This window comes from Monopterus albus, unplaced genomic scaffold, assembly GCF_001952655.1.
Source record: "Monopterus albus unplaced genomic scaffold, M_albus_1.0 scaffold22.1, whole genome shotgun sequence".
NCBI lineage: Eukaryota > Metazoa > Chordata > Actinopteri > Synbranchiformes > Synbranchidae > Monopterus > Monopterus albus.
In genome coordinates, this window is record NW_018127902.1 from 470,883 (window position 1) to 487,929 (window position 17,047).

General features: G+C 39.6%; 1 protein-coding gene across 5 annotated transcripts in view; it reads left to right on the top strand.

Moving 5' to 3' along the window:
- Positions 1-17,047, top strand: part of sorcs1 (sortilin-related VPS10 domain containing receptor 1) — a 195,071-nt gene that overhangs the window by 151,140 nt on the left and 26,884 nt on the right. For all 5 annotated transcript variants that reach the window (XM_020594144.1, XM_020594146.1, XM_020594147.1 and 2 more), the window contains 10 exons: positions 979-1,052; positions 3,754-3,818; positions 4,969-5,087; positions 5,283-5,372; positions 7,376-7,555; positions 8,815-8,961; positions 9,880-9,982; positions 12,946-13,022; positions 13,773-13,864; positions 14,190-14,297. In XM_020594144.1, the coding sequence (XP_020449800.1) occupies positions 979-1,052; positions 3,754-3,818; positions 4,969-5,087; positions 5,283-5,372; positions 7,376-7,555; positions 8,815-8,961; positions 9,880-9,982; positions 12,946-13,022; positions 13,773-13,864; positions 14,190-14,297 (1,055 nt within the window). The remainder of the gene's footprint in view (positions 1-978; positions 1,053-3,753; positions 3,819-4,968; positions 5,088-5,282; positions 5,373-7,375; positions 7,556-8,814; positions 8,962-9,879; positions 9,983-12,945; positions 13,023-13,772; positions 13,865-14,189; positions 14,298-17,047) is intronic.

The window sequence follows — 17,047 nt, forward strand, 5'->3', positions numbered from 1 at the left end:
TTTTTGTAGTTACTTGGACTGCCTCGTCTCTCAGAGTCAGTATGGTAAAAAGTACCGGATACAACATTATGATGGGGACTCTTTATTTGGAAGAAACTAGGTCCAATGAAAACTGGAAAACTTTGCTGTTGAATTTTTATAGAATTTAACCACAAATGAAACTCCATTCAATTATATTTAAATGAAGGTAGAAAGCTCAGAAATTTGACTTTATTCATTCATTTAATTAAAGAACCAACTTAAATCTACTGAAATCTCAGTGGAGCGATCATGCAAGCAAATTACAACACTTCAAGGTTCATATTTTTATGTTCCATTACCCAGCCTCCACCTATTCTGTGTACCTTCATACTGTAAAACCTCAGCAATCCAGTGATGTACTGACTAGAGAACAGTGGCTGTACTGATATTACCAACCACACTTGGGCTCCTCTCCTCATCTCTCCTGTCATTCTCAGGCTTGTTACAGTATGATGCATTTCTCTAGTACAGGAAGACCTGCACCTTCCACATCTTTCTTTAAAATTCCATTCTCTTTTTATTGTGTGTGTGTGTGTGTGTGTGGTAAAACTTTGTGTAAAGTTTCTGTAGTAATGAGTAGTCCTGTGGGAAGCCTGACAATACTTATAACCCTTAAATGTCCTTAAGCCATATTACTACTCTGCAGTGTTGGAATCTTACAATATGTAAATTCTAATCTAAATTAGTGGCTTCACATAAAGAACTTGTATGTACATTTTGTGTGTGTGTGTGTGTGGCACTGTGAGTGAGCTCATCTCCCACTCATCATTAAACTGCCACTGTTAAAAAAGATGACTAAGGTACTAAGTAAATCAATGTGTTAAAACATGCACAGAGAAAAAGCACCTGTGTGATTGCATATAATTTTTAAGGCAACTGATAGCAGTGTGGTTTGTATCCCACAGAATGGTAAATTTGGTCAGTTGTTAAAATGGTGTGTGCTTGGATGTCTTGCAGCTCTACAGCTCGGTGGAGTTTGGGAGGAAGTGGCAATTGGTGCATGAGCGAGTGGCTCCTAATCGTTTCTACTGGTGAGTACAGAGTTATGGACACAGTTAAACAGATTGCAGGCATAATATACTAAGAATTAGATCAGCATGGGTTTGTGTTCTATTCAACTCCATAACTATAGTGACTTACTAAGTAAAACATATGATAAAGCCTATGTATATCTTGCTGTATGCTGTTTCTTCATGAAAATAATTTGATAAAAATTATACCATTGGTTGTTGTTTTGGTCTTAAGATTTTTTCCCCCCCAAATGAATTAACTTTGAAAGTTAAGTCAAATAATTCCAGCTAAGATTTTAGAGAAGAAATGACCAACTTAGCACACATTTATTGAGATGTTACATATAGATTATACTTAGAATTAGCAGAGTATTTAAAAATTTTTAAACTAATCATGATAGCACAGATGGCAACATGTTTATTGATAACTGTTACAAAGTTACCATTATATAGTATTGTACAGTATATTTTAATGCTGTTTAAGCTAGCAGTTAGCAAATGAACCTTAATACTCAAAAGCTATAAGTATTTATATTTAATCATGTGTCAAACATCAAATAATGACTTGTGTATCAAATGATATTTCTTTTCTTTTTTTAAGATAGTCACCTTTATTACTTACAAATTTATTAATTACAGAAGACTAAATTTGCAGGCAACAGTTGTGATATCAACAGGGAAAGTCAATAGATATTTCATATACTTTCTAAAGAAGTTAAGAGAATTGAATCATGAAATTACTAAAACTTTAATATTGATAAGGAAAGGATTAATTGTCCAGCCCTAGTTGTGATTAATTCCAGGTTTTGTCATTTACAAATAGGATTTTTACATAGTTATAAAATGTCAATAAATCAGTTATAAATATATTCTGTATTTCAAGCAGGTGAACACATACCGTTGGTTTGTTAAAAAAAAGAGTGGCATCTATCAGTAAAACTAATACTTTCCAATGAACCCAAATGAAGAGCAGGACTGACACTGTGAATGTCCTGGATGGAATACGTCAGCGCCTCTAGGAGCAGTTGAGCCAGAGAGGATCTTCATTATTCATACACCTGACATGGCTGTGGCAGATGGATACATTATCTGACCGACAGTGTTCGGCTGTGGAAGGAAGCTTCGGAATCCGTTTTGGATGCAATCTCAGTATTTTTTTTTTCTTTTGAGATTAAATAAACTCTATAAAAATGGTAACAATCTAATGGTATCTCTCAGCAAGGCCTTTATACCCAAACTGTGACATTAGGCTCCCATCTGGACTTTGATGTATATTATTTCAATTCTTTCAGACAAAGACCTTTAATTATTACAGTGAAATCACTGTTACCTGGTGTTCTGCCTCTTCCTCAGCTAAACAGTCTTACCACCACACAGGTGCTGTCCAGAACTGGTATCTAGCATATTTGCTGTCAATAGAGTAACTAACACGTAACAAAAAGCTTTCACCTCTACAAACTAGGAAAGAACTGTCAGGGTAGTAAGAAGCAGGGCAGCCAGGAGTGAAGGGAGCCTGGAGGGTTGATGCTGCAGAAGCTGTCAGTGTTCTATTTTGGGATGCACACTATGCTGTAGGTGTGGTGCTAGCCCTGGTAATGAGGCTGCACAGAGAGCTTATGTGTTCCTTACATGTGGCCGCCAAACATATACGTAAGATAAAGCGTGTAAGTTCCTTTGCAATTTGGTCAACCCGAGAAGTGCTAAGCCACACAGCACAGGTTGTAAGGCACAATTCAAACGAACAGGACCAGATATAATCGTTCTGTAAGCTTTGTGTGTGAAGCCCGGAAATGTTTTGCATATGACATTACAGATCTCTGCAAAAACATCTGGAGCTGCCTGGATGTAATTATTTGTTTTTCAAGGCAACAGCTCCATCTCATGACTAAGTCCAACCCAGTGTCATACATCCACAAGACACCTCTGAAAGCCAGCATCTTAAAAGCTGAGCTTTGCCTTCCATCACACATACAAGTTTAAACAAGCTATATAGCTACACTATCTCAAAAAGCCATTCTTTGCCTGCTTCACACTGTTCTTGGGTACCTGAATGGATTATTCAGAGAAAATGGAAATGTGGTTTGGATAAGTAGGCCATCCTATTCATGGTTGGGTTTCATCTGGGAAATCACCAATACTACCAATAAGTATAATAAGTAGAAGCTAAGGTGGTCTCTCACTGTGTCTGCTCCTCATCCCCCTCTCACAGAGCCCATTTATTTCTCTTCCCATTTATGTGTACCTCCGTTCTCTCCCCCTCCATGCGTCTGCTGCCTTTGCTTCTCCTCTGATCCCCCAGTCTTCTTAATACATATTTAATACCATAATGATTATATGCTATTCCATCTGTGGGCGTCCCTACTGTAGTGATAAAATCAATGGCTTTTCCTGTACTAATGATGTCAGGAAACGTCCTCCCCCATCTTTCTGTGGGTAAAGGACTGTCTGCAGGCTCTGAACAATTAGATCACACAGTGAGCCTGAGGTCCCTTTTCCTTTACACTTTAAACTGCCATTGACAACAGAGACATAGACATGATAATTCCTGCCAATGTTTACTACAACTCTTACAGCACTTAACATAACCTCTGTGTAGTTATAAATTTGTCTGACTTTGCACAGTGCAATCTTTCAAGTCAGACAGCATCTATGGTTGGTGGCATCTGCCCGACGGCAAAAGACCTATGGTGATGTCCCTGCAATATATTTGTCTGCCTTTCAGGTCGAAAATGGGTTTGGACAAAGAGCCAGGCTTAATTCACCTGGAAACCAGCATCTCTGAAGGACGTGAGTAACTGAATTCCGAGTTCAGCACTCCTGTACAGTATTGTAGGCACTATGCTAAAGTAGAGAGGAACTGGGAGTTGTGTGGACAATTCTGCTAAGGGGTAAAGTGGAAATGGGGGTAAAGGGGTAAAGGGACAGTGGAAATGATCAAATCTGGGGACACACAATGGCAGTAATGGATACTGTATATTAGACAGCTTTCAAAAGTAAGCAATTTAGCACAGGGGCACTCTTTTAGGTATGGAGAAATATCATCCTCCTCAATGACAATGGACACTGGGATATTTTGGGTTGATAAATAGAATTTGACTTGATCTGCTTACTGAGTTTGATGTCAGAATCCTTAGAAAATGTCCATTTACAGTGGTTTTCCCCCATAATTTCTTTATTTCATTATCTTTATTTTTCTGTTCAAGAATATTGATACTTACATTTTCAGATGTTTGAATTTACAGTTAATATGATCAAATTTTAAAATTCTGTGCAAAGAGGTCAGTCTCTGATCACTGGGAGCACTACTTACCTGTAAAAACACTTTAGAATCCAGAGTTTGTGAAGCTTGTTTCATACTAGGGACTAGAAGTCCGGATAATTTAGCCTCTGTTGTTATGTTTTCAACCAGTCTCCACTGAGCCCCCTAACTGTATGGAAGTGCAACACAAAATTGATGGCATGTCCCTTTAATAATGTTGTTTTCATTTCACTTAGTTTTGAAGGATCTGTGTCATCTTTCTGTCAGCACACTGTCTTTGAGGCCAATGCAACAGAGAAAATCCAGTCATACAAACATACATAGCAAAGATCAGTTCTGTCAGATGTTACAGTCATACAACCATGGACCATCACTATTGATCATGTGTGCTTGGAAGAAGCCAACACTTATTTGGCGGAGGGTAACATGTGGTGACAGGCTCTTTCCCAGTGCTGCGACTGAAGGCACAGAAAGCAATTGGCCTCTCTGGTCATCTGTCTTCCCCTCCGCCCGGCTCCTCCCTTACTGAGACCACTTTATTGACACGAGTAATGTAGGAAGCCAAAAGAGCCCCGTGGCTCTGGGTGAAGGCTGCCTTTCTTTATTGGCTAATACTATTGCTGAAGCCATGACTTGACATGTGTCTATGTGTGTGTCTTTGTGTGTGTGTGGGAGCAGAGGCACTGTATGTCACCTGCAAGCTGCAGAACTGCACAGATGCCAACAAGGGCAAACCATTCCCTGGCTACATTGACCCCAATTCTCTGGTGGTGCAAGATGAGTATGTGTTTGTCCAGGTAGGTAATTGTCCTGTTTACACAGTGTATGAGGCAGAAAGTGTGATGATTGTGTGGGAAATTTTTCAAGGTCATTGAGGTCATAGAGACGTGCTATTATTATGTGTCCCTCTGGTGTGAATTATGCTTTATCTATTTTTTTTATTGTCTTTTTTATGTGTAAATGTTTTCACTAAATGGCTTCACCACCTTAAGGTGTCAACTGCTGGGAAGCCAATCTACTATGTGTCTGCAAAAAGAGATGTCTTCACCCCCATGAAGCTGCCCAAGTACACCCTGCCCAAGGTAACAAATGCACTGCCTGATTCAAATTACATTACAACAACTAAATACTCTTGAGATTTTGGTTAACAAAAAATTGATCCTCAGAAAGAGTCTTTATTTTATCATGAGTGAGGATAAAGGAGACAAATAGTGTTTAAATAGTGTTGTTTCTGCTGCAGTTTCTGGACATTTTCTGCATTCAAAGACATGTAGCAATAAGATTCCAGCTCTGTTTGGTACATGGGCTCAAAGTGCAGAGCTGCTGGCTCTGCATGGCTGTCTTTGTTATTTATGGGCAAATCAAGGCCAAAAGTAACTCAGTGTTGGCACAGTTGTTATTCTGTGCTGCTCCATGTGCACATGGCTTTGCTTGTCACGTCCCAATTGACAATTAAACATTCCTAGGCTCGGAGGTTGCTGTCAGCTCACTGCAAGGTGTTATTGGCACAGTCAGAGGTAGATGAAGTGCGCAACCAAACAGCTTGACCTCAGCTGCATACTCTGCCCAATAAACCTGGCATAGCATTAATGACTGCTGTATCCTCTTAGTTAAAATACATGAATACAAAAGATGTAGCAGTTCTAATTATTCAATATGATTAAGCGCGGCAGGAGTGTAAGAACAGTGTAATGATTAGAAGTTTTTTTTTTTATTATTATTTCTTATTGGGACATAAAGGATCATGTTTTTGATGCTAGGCATCAAATTAAAGCTTTACAAATGTCAATTAGAAATTAGTGAGTGTTCAGGTTATGGTTTATAGTACTGTTTTTACATCAATGCAAATATGACTTTCTTTATATTCAAATGTGTTTTTTTTGCCACCATAACATATTTCAATATGGTGGCTAAATAGATTTTTTTTTTTTAAATAAGCAGTTTTAAGAGTTTCTCCCTATAACATGTTTGGTTATAATGAACACAATCATTTACACAATTTTTAATTTTCTAATGACAGTATTTTTTTTGTTTTTCCATATCCCTACAAATTCTTCCATTTTAACAGACTGCATTCCTACTACAGCATAACAACAAATCACTTTATCTTCTTATATCACACAACTTTTTTGTTTTTATTACAGCATATATCTCATTAAAACAAGAGACTGTTGGGGGATATAACATAATTAGATGGTAAAATCTGTATCTTGTTTCTTATATATATATATCCAACGCATAGTGGCAGAATGTAAAATGCAGGCAGGAACAGAACAGCATACACTGAACAGCACAACCAAGTGCCTGGTATTATGTACAGAAACATCTGTACTATGGTTGACACCCTCCCAAGTCCAGATGGGAGACTCCTCAGAAGGTCATGGAGAATAACAGGACTGAAATCCTGTGGAACCTCTAGACATGAAGGTACTGGCCAACCAACCAGACATCATGGTAGTAAACAAGGAAGAGAAAGTGGTGATAGACAGCAACATCAAAAAGAAGGAGTATCAGAAGCTGGAGAAGTACCAGGGCCTGAAAGAGGAACTGGAGAGGATGTGGAAGGTGAAGGCTAAAGTGGTCCCAGTGGGGTGGTAGTAGCTGTGACTCCTAAACTGGAAAAGTGACTCCAACAGATCCCAGGAACAACATCAGAGCTCTCCATCCAGAAGAGCGCAGTGCTAAGTACAGCTAAGATACTAAGTGCTAAGATACAGCCTAATATTCATCAAAATGAGCCAATTTGATGAAATGTCCTATTTGCATCGTCTACAAAGTGCAATACCAAAAAGAGGTAGTACAAAAATATTCAAAAGCTTTGACCTTAGGCACATTTTTCCAAATTAAGTGTTGTGGTATAACCAACAGGATGCATGAAGTGATTTGTTAGTGAATATTTAGTTAATATTATGTACAGTATATATTCTATAACCAGAATACTGGGCTTCTATAGGAATGCTCGCCCATTTTTTCGCACATTTAATCAGTATTATCAGTCACAATCACAACAAAGCAAGGTAAAAAAAAAAGTCATACAAAGCTGTCATTATAATCCCACCCTGGTGAACCTTTGCCTCTCTGCCAGGACCTCCATGTGATCAGTACAGATGAAAACCGTGTGGTGGCAGCTGTACAGGAGTGGAACCAGAATGAAACCTACAACCTATATGTGTCAGACATGTCAGGGGTCTACTACACTCTGGCTCTGGAGAACGTGGTCAGCAGTATGGGCCCTGAGGGAAATGTCATGGTTGACCTCTATGAGGTAAGCAAACTTTGATCTGGTGGCAAGTATGATGTAATAAAATTCCCACCAAGGCAAAAAGGTGACCAGTATACCTTGTATTGCCAACGGGTGTGTTATATGCATGGTTATGTCACACTGGACATCAGGTTAAACGCCACGCCTCCAATGCTGGGATGTTTAGTTTGGTGTAAATGGTCAAAGCCACAACAAAGATGAGCCAGTTTACTGCCAGTATAGCTGAATATTTGTATTGTGCTGGAAGTAGAATGAGTCATCAGCAGAAACAGAATGATTTAGTTTTGCAATGCATGAGGCTATTTTTATTTCCAAATCTGAAGAATTTATTTTGGCCAGTTTCTTTGTTTTGAATAACAGCAGAAGCATCATACAATAAAAGGCGGCTTGATGAGCGCCCAGCCCTCAGGTTTATTATGAAGACTGATCAATATTTTAGAGCGAGAAGGCCGAGATGATGAAATGTCCTTGTTTTGTCATTTTGGAAACAAAGCCTGCTGCTGTAGGCCTACAGTATTCAGAGTACATTGTGTGAATATGAAGCAGCTTCAAAGTGCTGACATCGACAAAGGCAAAGGGGATTGTGCCAGGGATATAGATTTTTTTGGGCAACTGAGATTATTTCTTTCTTTGATGAATAACTGCAGATATTACTTCACAAAATGCACTTAATCCAAAAGGAAAAAAAAAAGTGTGTTAAGGGCTGATGTTGAGGTGCTAGAACTCATGTATGTCGCTGTGATTTTTTAAGGCATAATGACAAAACTATATCTCTGAATCAAATAATTAAGCCGTTGATGATGCTGTGGCCTCGCCAATAGAATCAAATCACTGTCTTGATTGGGGCCACCACCCAAACACAGGATATCTCCTCCAAGCAAGATTGAAGTATCTGTCAGTTATTAAAGTGGAGTTTCATTGCCTGATGTGACTGTCACTGACAGCATCCCACAGCAATTCCTAAGGGCTTCCAGCAAGAAGTCACATTCATTTAAGACACACATTGATTACTCACAAGTCCTCAGACAGCCGATCATTTCCCACCCAGTGTTTGTGGCACTGTTTGCTTTTGTTGGGAATACAGAAGAGGTAAGCATGCATAGCTGCGTTGCCCTAGGGCATGTGATTTGCTTTGCGGTGAGCTGCATTTATTTTCTGCAACGTGACTTGAAGATATGGAAATGCTTAATAGCCTTTGGTCATGTAAAGCCTGCATATATTTTCATTTGGAACTGAGAGCTGTTCTTTTTCTAATTTTCCAGATAGCGGGAATAAAAGGAATGTTCCTAGCCAACAAAAAGACAGATAACCAAGTAAAGACATACATCACTTACAACAGAGGGAGAGACTGGAGGTTACTGCAGGCCCCGAGCAGAGACCTGAGAGGCAATAGCATTCACTGTGTGCTAGTGAGTATATGCAAGCACGCCGCGTTCATGCATGTTTTTTAAAGTGTGCACTTCCAGTAGCGTGAGGCTCGGACAGGAGTCGACTGATCCCAGCACCACTGCGAGGCTGAGCTCAGAAAGAGCAGTGCCTGTCAAAGCTGAGTGCTCTGAGGCTGCTGAGCTGAAAGGTCAGCCATTTTGATTCAGTCCAATAAGCTGACCTCTCATTTAAGAAACACAGAGAGAAAGAGGTGTCGGACAGAAAATGTTTCTTTTTTTATGTCTTTCTTCCTGAAAGCCCCTGAAAGTTGAGTGCTTCTCAGAGTCTAGTTGGGTTGAATTTTCACTCAGTAGCCAAAGTTCAAAATTTAATATAAAGACTTGATATATCTTTTTAAATACTAACTTGAGTCACCCCATACTAATATGTACTTATTGTAAATAAAAAAGTAGCCAGGCTAAGATGAGTGAAGATTTGATGGTTTCTGTCACTGCTGCATATTTTAGCATATCATCTGCAAGATGCATTAGCATCTCATACAGTAACATGACTTTAAATACAAAAATAATCACCCTTTTTGATAAACCAATTAGTGGTTCTGTAGCATGCCTCACCTTCTACCCATATTATACAGTCATTTGTTAGGAAATGTCAGAGTTTTAATAAACCTCTAAACAGCCAGTCACAACACGGCCTGCACCACTGGCATTTTGCTCAGTCGTAATGAGAATTGTGTCAGTAAAGGTTAACCCAATCAATATTAATGGTGAAACCAGCCAATAGGGAAATGGTGTTTATGATAAAACCTAGGACTTGGGAGAGTTGTAGATTCATGTTCACGCAATAGTCATTTTATTTAGAAGCATCTTTTGAAGGTTGTTTATTTCTGGTACGGTTGGCTTGGTTTGATAAATGAGTTTATGATTTGTGCTCTGCAGCCATACTGCTCATTACATCTCCATCTTCACGTGTCTGCAAATCCCTACACATCTGGAAACATAGCCAGCAGGGATTCAGCGCCAGGGATCATTGTCGCATCAGGTGGGTAAGAGGGAGACTCGTCTGAGTGACATGTTGTTTCTGTTTTCTCTTTTCTTAACTGAATTATAAATGGTTTAGTTAAAAAAAAGCCCCTGTTGAAAGCCTTTGTGAACTTTGCCTTATCTATTACATGATAATTAATACTGACATTCTTTTTAATTCTTGGCTGATAGAATAAAATGTCTACTAGGTGCTCACAAAGGTGCTGGATTAATAGACTTGCATTTTATGATAAAAAAAAATGCTACAGTCAATCTCAAACAACAAATGTTAAGTGAATGCATCTTATAAAGATAATCAAATATATTGTGAATTGCATGATTTGTTCAAATTTCATTCATCGCAAGATGACAAAGGAGACATGAAAAGATCCATCTGCTTTTCTCCACTGATGGTTGCATTAGATAGGGGTATGCTAACCTGAAGCGACAGAGACCACAAAAATCACTTACACAGGCAACACCAGAGGAAATCTGCCTCCTACAGTTAAGTTAACATCTTGGCATTCAACATTTCTTTGCACTGATGTTTCCAGTACGGCCCTGCAGCTCTCAGTGCTAAATTTTATTGTTATTAAAAGAAATTGCATTTGCATTTGTTTGCAGTTTTTTTACTCTTTTCTTTTGTTTTCAATTATTTGTCCCTGCTCAGCATCAGTATACAAATCCCACAGGCATCTGACAACATGTAGGTGTCAGCTCACATTTGAATGGAACAAATGACAGGGTTACAAAGTCAGAGCACCAAAACCTGTATATCCCAGTGGTTTAGCCCAGAGAGCATCATTGTTTCTGAGAACACAAGAGAGGAAGCAGCGACTTATTGACTCAGTGTGGAGAAAAGAAAAAAAAAGTGGAGGAATATGAGATCAGCAGGCCCCCAAGTGAATTCACACCTCAGTGATATTTACTCCTGCATGGACCAGCACTGTCAATAACACACCAGCAGATGCCTTGGGGGTCTGGAGAAGGCCGAGCTTACAGTGAAAGTGTGGAGTGTGGGTGTCTGGACCTTTTGTGAAACATAGTGAATTAAACAGGTTTTGGGCATGTGCGAATAGAACAATCAACCAATTTACCCTGATCACATACTGCATATCAAGCAACAAAACACCCAGAACAAACAAAGGAATTCTTAATAATTAGCCTGGAAAATTACCATTATTTCTGTGTAATTGTGGCTTTTCTAGACAGCTGAGAATACATCCCCAACTAATCTATAAAATCCCTGTTTCCCCATTCTTCCTGCTAATGCGTCACATCCTATCCAGTTCTGTCTTCTTAAAACTATGTTTTTTTGTTTTGTTTTATTCAGCAGCTTTTAATACTGTAACTCCAGGTTTATTGCCTTCTTGGTAGTGCATCCTACCACACAGTTGCTTTTAGGCATCTTTCAGTTTTTTTTGTAAAAAGATTGAATTTTCAAAAAACACCTTTTTGTAATACAAAGTCAGTGGAGAGAGAAGAATGGGTTCTATGCACGTCGCACGTCTGTGTTTACGTGAGGCAATCTGCAAATTTCCAGTCAACGAGAGAAAGCCAGCTGGAGGAGATTTGGAAGATGACATAATTGTTGAACTTCACCAGCTGTTTACTGGAATTACCAAAATATAGAGGTAAAGCTGCAGCATCCCAAGCTACATAGTGACGCTACATAATCCACATTTAGGACAAAAAGATATAATGTGTCATAAATAGCAGCTTTTCTACAGAGTAAACACAAAATTAGCCTACATAATCAATACCATCATTTCTAGAACAAATATTTTATGTAAATCTAGCTAACAATGTTGAGGAAACGACATTTAACTTGTGTAAAACCGAATCAGAAGCAGAAAATTGCTCCAAGCCAAACTTATTGCTGATAGCTATTTCCTTTATTTGTTTCTGTAACTTCACCATCTCTGCACAGAGACCTTCAGTGTGATCTAAGGTGAGATCGAGTGCTGCAGGCTCAGTAGTGGAGCAGTGGATCCTGTGATCTACATTCACTGAGGGATCCTTATTATGAGCTGTGTCGGGCAGTAGATATGGTCGTTCTTTCCCTTTGCCAAACCTTGGACTGTGAGGCAGGTGGGGTCAAGTTATTCCACTGAAAAAGAGCTGTGACGGCCCCATTTTTCAGACATCTATGTATGTCTAGCTGGAGTAACAGGCTCGATCAGGTCTGCAAGTCTCGGCTGCAGACTCTTATGAGATTGGTAATGGTGTATATAGCCAAACCCCCTCCTAATTCAGAGTATGACTCATTGCGCTCTGTCTCTATAGTGACGTGTAGTGACATTGGCACATGCCTCAACTATGAATATTAAATGTTGGATTTCAAAACAATTTTTGCTATTGTGACAGCAGAAGTAACTTTGTAACAAGTTCTTCTTTGAGGGAGTAACAAATATTAATACTGACATTTTATCTGTAACTCATTACTGGGCAAAGTAATATTATTACAGTAATGCTTTATGGCCCAACACTGTCTGCAGTGAGAACATCAACCACTGGATGTCAACAAAGCCATGATTTTCAAACTAGGGGGCAACTGTGCCTCTCAAACACTCACAGTACTTTCCAGTCTCATGTTTAACCACCTGGCACCAGTTACAGGCTAAATTAAAGCAATTACGGCAGTCTGTGCAGAATTAGAAAAGCGTGTCTTAATGTGGTCAGAAATGCTGAGAGATAAATATGGCAATCTGCATATTATTGGTTAATTTAGGGCTATGAGCAAATATCACACTGCACAGCAGATCCTCTGGAGCACTGCAGTTGCAGCCTCATTCAGCAGCTGTGGACTGGAGCCCATTGCTGTGTCACCGCTGCTGGTCTAAAGGCACTTTATAAAATTTGGGATTTGTTTGATATCAAACCGAATTGATTTCCAGTGTTGGAATTATGCACTTTTCTTACCCCAAACACTTACCGTAGTTTATCTTCTTTGTGTTCTGTGGCCTGTTGTCACACCCACAGGCTCAATTGGCTCAGAGCTGACCACCAACAATGTCAGTGTGTTTATCACCTCGGATGCTGGAAACACATGGAGGCAGGTGAGGGTACTTTATTTTAAAAGTGTAATAATGCCTTATTGTTAAAGTTAAACTGAAATTTGAATATCCCTCACTTGTTTGTGGCATATGAAAATATTACTATAATAACACTGCAGCTATTTTGCATATTTTTAAAAGATAAAACAGCTTTCTGGAAAATATCTGTAGAGACACTACAGTATATACCTTCAAGTCAGTGGATGGACATTTCCCGTGGCAGCAGTTGACTGACATTTGAGAGCCAGTGTTGCTAGGAAACAGTTTTAACTTTTGTGCTGCCCTACTGACTGGAGAATGTCAAACTTTATAACCTGAAAACATGACACAAGGCACTTCCCCCCTTTTCCAGTAGGCTCACATAGTTTTATTTGTGATTTATTTCACCTCCTTCTTACAACACTGAACATCTGGGAGGACCCATCATTGATAGGTTTGCACAGTATATCACTGTGGAGGCCAGCGAGCTAGACTGACTAGCTGCCACTCAGCAGCATGATGCAAATGACCAGACTGGCTCCTCCTCAACCAGTCTTTCCAAAACCTTTTGAACTTCTCTCTTTAGTTGTTGCTAATTAAACAGAGCCATGAAAGCTAATCATTTGGAAGCTGATTCAGTTGTATACTGTGTTTGTTGTGTGGTGTGTTATTACTTTGCTTACTTGAATGATAAAGCGTGGGTGTGTGCAGACGTGTGTTAGACCTGTAACAAGCCTCTGCACAGTGAGCATTCTCTATTTTTTGTCCCCGCAGATCTTTGATGAGGAGTATGCAGTGCTGTATCTCGACCAAGGAGGAGCCTTAGTCGCAATAAGACACACTCCGCTTCCCATCCGCCACCTGTGGTGAGTCATTATGACAGAGACACCATTTGTCACAGCGTGACTAATTCCCTTAGAGGAAGCTCGGAGTCTTAAGTTAGCCAAACAAAGCAAGTGAGTTGGTAAAAACGGCAGGATGATATTATTCTAGTTGGAAAACATGCCAGCCATGGAAAATTTGGCTTTCACAATTGTCATTCAGTTTCACCTTTCTGTGTGCTCACTGGGCAGAGTGCCGCAGCTCTGAATATGAAATAAAGTTGTTAGACAACGCTCAGGGTCATTAGCTTGTGCACACAGTCAGGGGATTAGTCTTGGTCCCTTGTGCAACAGCTATTTGCATTTCTAGGTTGAGCTTTGACGAAGGACGGCAGTGGAACAAGTACAGCTTCACCAACACGCCTCTGTTCGTGGACGGAGTGCTGGGAGAGCCTGGGGAAGAGACTCTCATCATGACGTGAGTGGCAAACATTTGCTAACATGGAAAGTTATCAATTGCACTGAAATCAAAGTAACAGCAAATAGCTGCTTTGTGCGCACATGCTCCCATCTGCCTTAACCTGGGCCGGTGCTGCTAGCATCTGTATCCGGGCCTGCTCCATTCAGCATTCCTGAGTGCCTGCTTTGCTTTTCATGAATAAAAAAGATTTCTCTCAAGGTCTGTCCAACATCAAAACTGGCTGTTTCCAGATTATGATCACAGGAGATCAATGCCTTGGTAGCCAGCGACAGCGGCATCTTCCATTTGAAGAACATGAAGGAAGATGATCAAAACTACCTGAGAAAACAGACAAGACACTTTGATTTAAAAAGTTTTTAACAGCTTATAAAAAAGAGCAGTGAGTATGACTCAACATGTCCCCAGAAAGCAGATGTATAGACTCTTGTGTTCTTTTACATTTATTACTAGAATAGCCCAGAGCTATAGTGCATGCATATGGTACGACACAGCATTACTCCATTATTGCAGCAGAGATTTTGAACTTTGGGATGTTCTACCTATGGGTTTCCACAGCCGTTACATCAATGTTTCATGACACCTGCCATAAATGACAGACTGGCAGTCAGCTCTGTTGTCAGCTCTGCAGGAGAGTGATAGGGCACAGCTGGAGCGACAGAGAATAGGAAAATGCACAGCAGTAGTGTCAGCGAGAAGACAACAATTGGAGAGAAGGGGCAGTGTAAAGACAATGCTGGCAGGTTTACACTGAGAATAAGTCCTCAAGCACGGAGCCTCTCAGCTGGCAGACATCGTTAGTTTTCATAAGACCATCATGCACTGTTTTCTTATCAGTTTGTACTCATTTTACAGTAAGTGCCTGTCACAGTCCGGTGCCTCGAGAGCTAATTGGCAGATTGATTGTGATAAATATGTTATGGTATGAATGGTGAGGGGGGTCATTACAATGAAACACACCCACTCAGTTTGGCTGGAGATGGAATATTTATGGGGTTAGAATCATAACCTTGGATTCAGTTTTGTTTGTGACCATTGGAAAGATATGCATATTCATTCTGATTAATTTATGCTTCCAGAAGAAATTAGTTTATGCTTATTAGTTCAAGTTTGCCATCCAAACTAAGTTAGAATGTAAAGATTCCTCATTATATCTCAGGATAAGGCTGACACATTGCTATATTTATTTACTGCTAACAAATTCCATGTAAGCGCCATGAGCATAATCACAGCGCTGCATGCCCTTCCCTCTCATCCTGTTTTCCGTCTCACTACCCTGACTCTTGAATAAAAACAATGTGCCTTTTAGATGTCCAAATTGGGGACTGCATTCATTTCTGTAATTTTCTGAATGTAAGCAGGTGTTGAACTTCTCTCTGATGCTTTCATTTCATACCAACAGGTTTTGTTGCATTTCATAGGTACAAACAAATGCAAGACTAAAAAGGCCTTCTAGGAAGGACCAAGAGAATAATCTCAGATGAGCAATCATTTCTTTGTTCTAGTTAGTTATGCCAAATTTGCTCATTTCTAGCTGATAACTACTTTTGCTTTCAGTTCTTTTGTAGTTTTACCATAAGGTGCATTTCCACCAAAAAGTTCCTGGTACTTGCTAAACTTTCCCTGGGGTCTAAAAGTCCCTCGAGCACATTATAATTAGTGCTGTAGACCCAGGAGGTTTAAATAAATAATAAAAGTGTGACAATCACAGTGAGGTGTTAGGAATGCTATGTGTAAAATGTTGCATGATACTTGACCAATCAGCAGTGTTCAGCACTGCGACTTCGCCCCAGTAATTCTTGGACCTGAAAATGCCCCATGAATAGGGACTATCTTTGGGGGGGCAGAAGTTCTGCCCGGAGCTAAATTCGACACTGGTTCCTCCAGTGAAATGCAGGTGGAGGAACTGCTATACATTCAACAAAAGGTTCCTGTTGCCTGGGGAAAGTTACTTTGGTGGAAACTGGGCTATGTTTGTTTGTTTGGCTTTACACTGTAGTAGTAATCACAATTTTTGTGGATGATTTATGTGATTATCCTCACAGAAAATTTTAATGTATATTTCTATTTTATTTTTTCTTTGCTTTATTTTCTTTTCCACTGCCTAAGTTGGAATTTTTTGTTGTTGTTGTTTGTTTGTTTGGGTTTTTTTTATTTCCAGGAAAGCCTCCCATATTTAAACCATTACTGCACCCCCCTCTGTGACAGCTGGCTTTACATCCCATTGTCAGGTGTAGTGAACATTTGTTAAAACTTTTGTTTTCAACTTTTGTCAGGTTAAACATTATATAATTGTATGGATGATTTTTAGCACAACCCAGTCCTCTCTTGATACTCTCCCCTTTCTGTGGCACTGAAAGGCACATCCACATTCTACTACATACAAAAAAAATGAATGTGCTGTCTTTTCTCAGCAAATGTTTTTTTTTTTAAACTTAATAAATAAAAAGGATTCAGTAATTTCCATACATGTGGTCACTGTAATCAGTAGCAAACTTTAAATGTAGTGATCGACTTAAAAAAAATGACAGTGCTCTTGTTCAATATAATTATGGCACATGTGTCCCAGTGCAGTAATGGCTCCGGACAAAATGGGCATCTGTGACACAGAGCAATACTTTGGGAGGATTTGTTTTTGTTTTTGGTACTTGTGGAATTTGTTCATAAGAACTAGAATTACTGCCTCGCAGCTGTATGCCTCCATGATCCAGTCAGGTTGCAGTTTACATGCATGTCTGTCCACATTCATA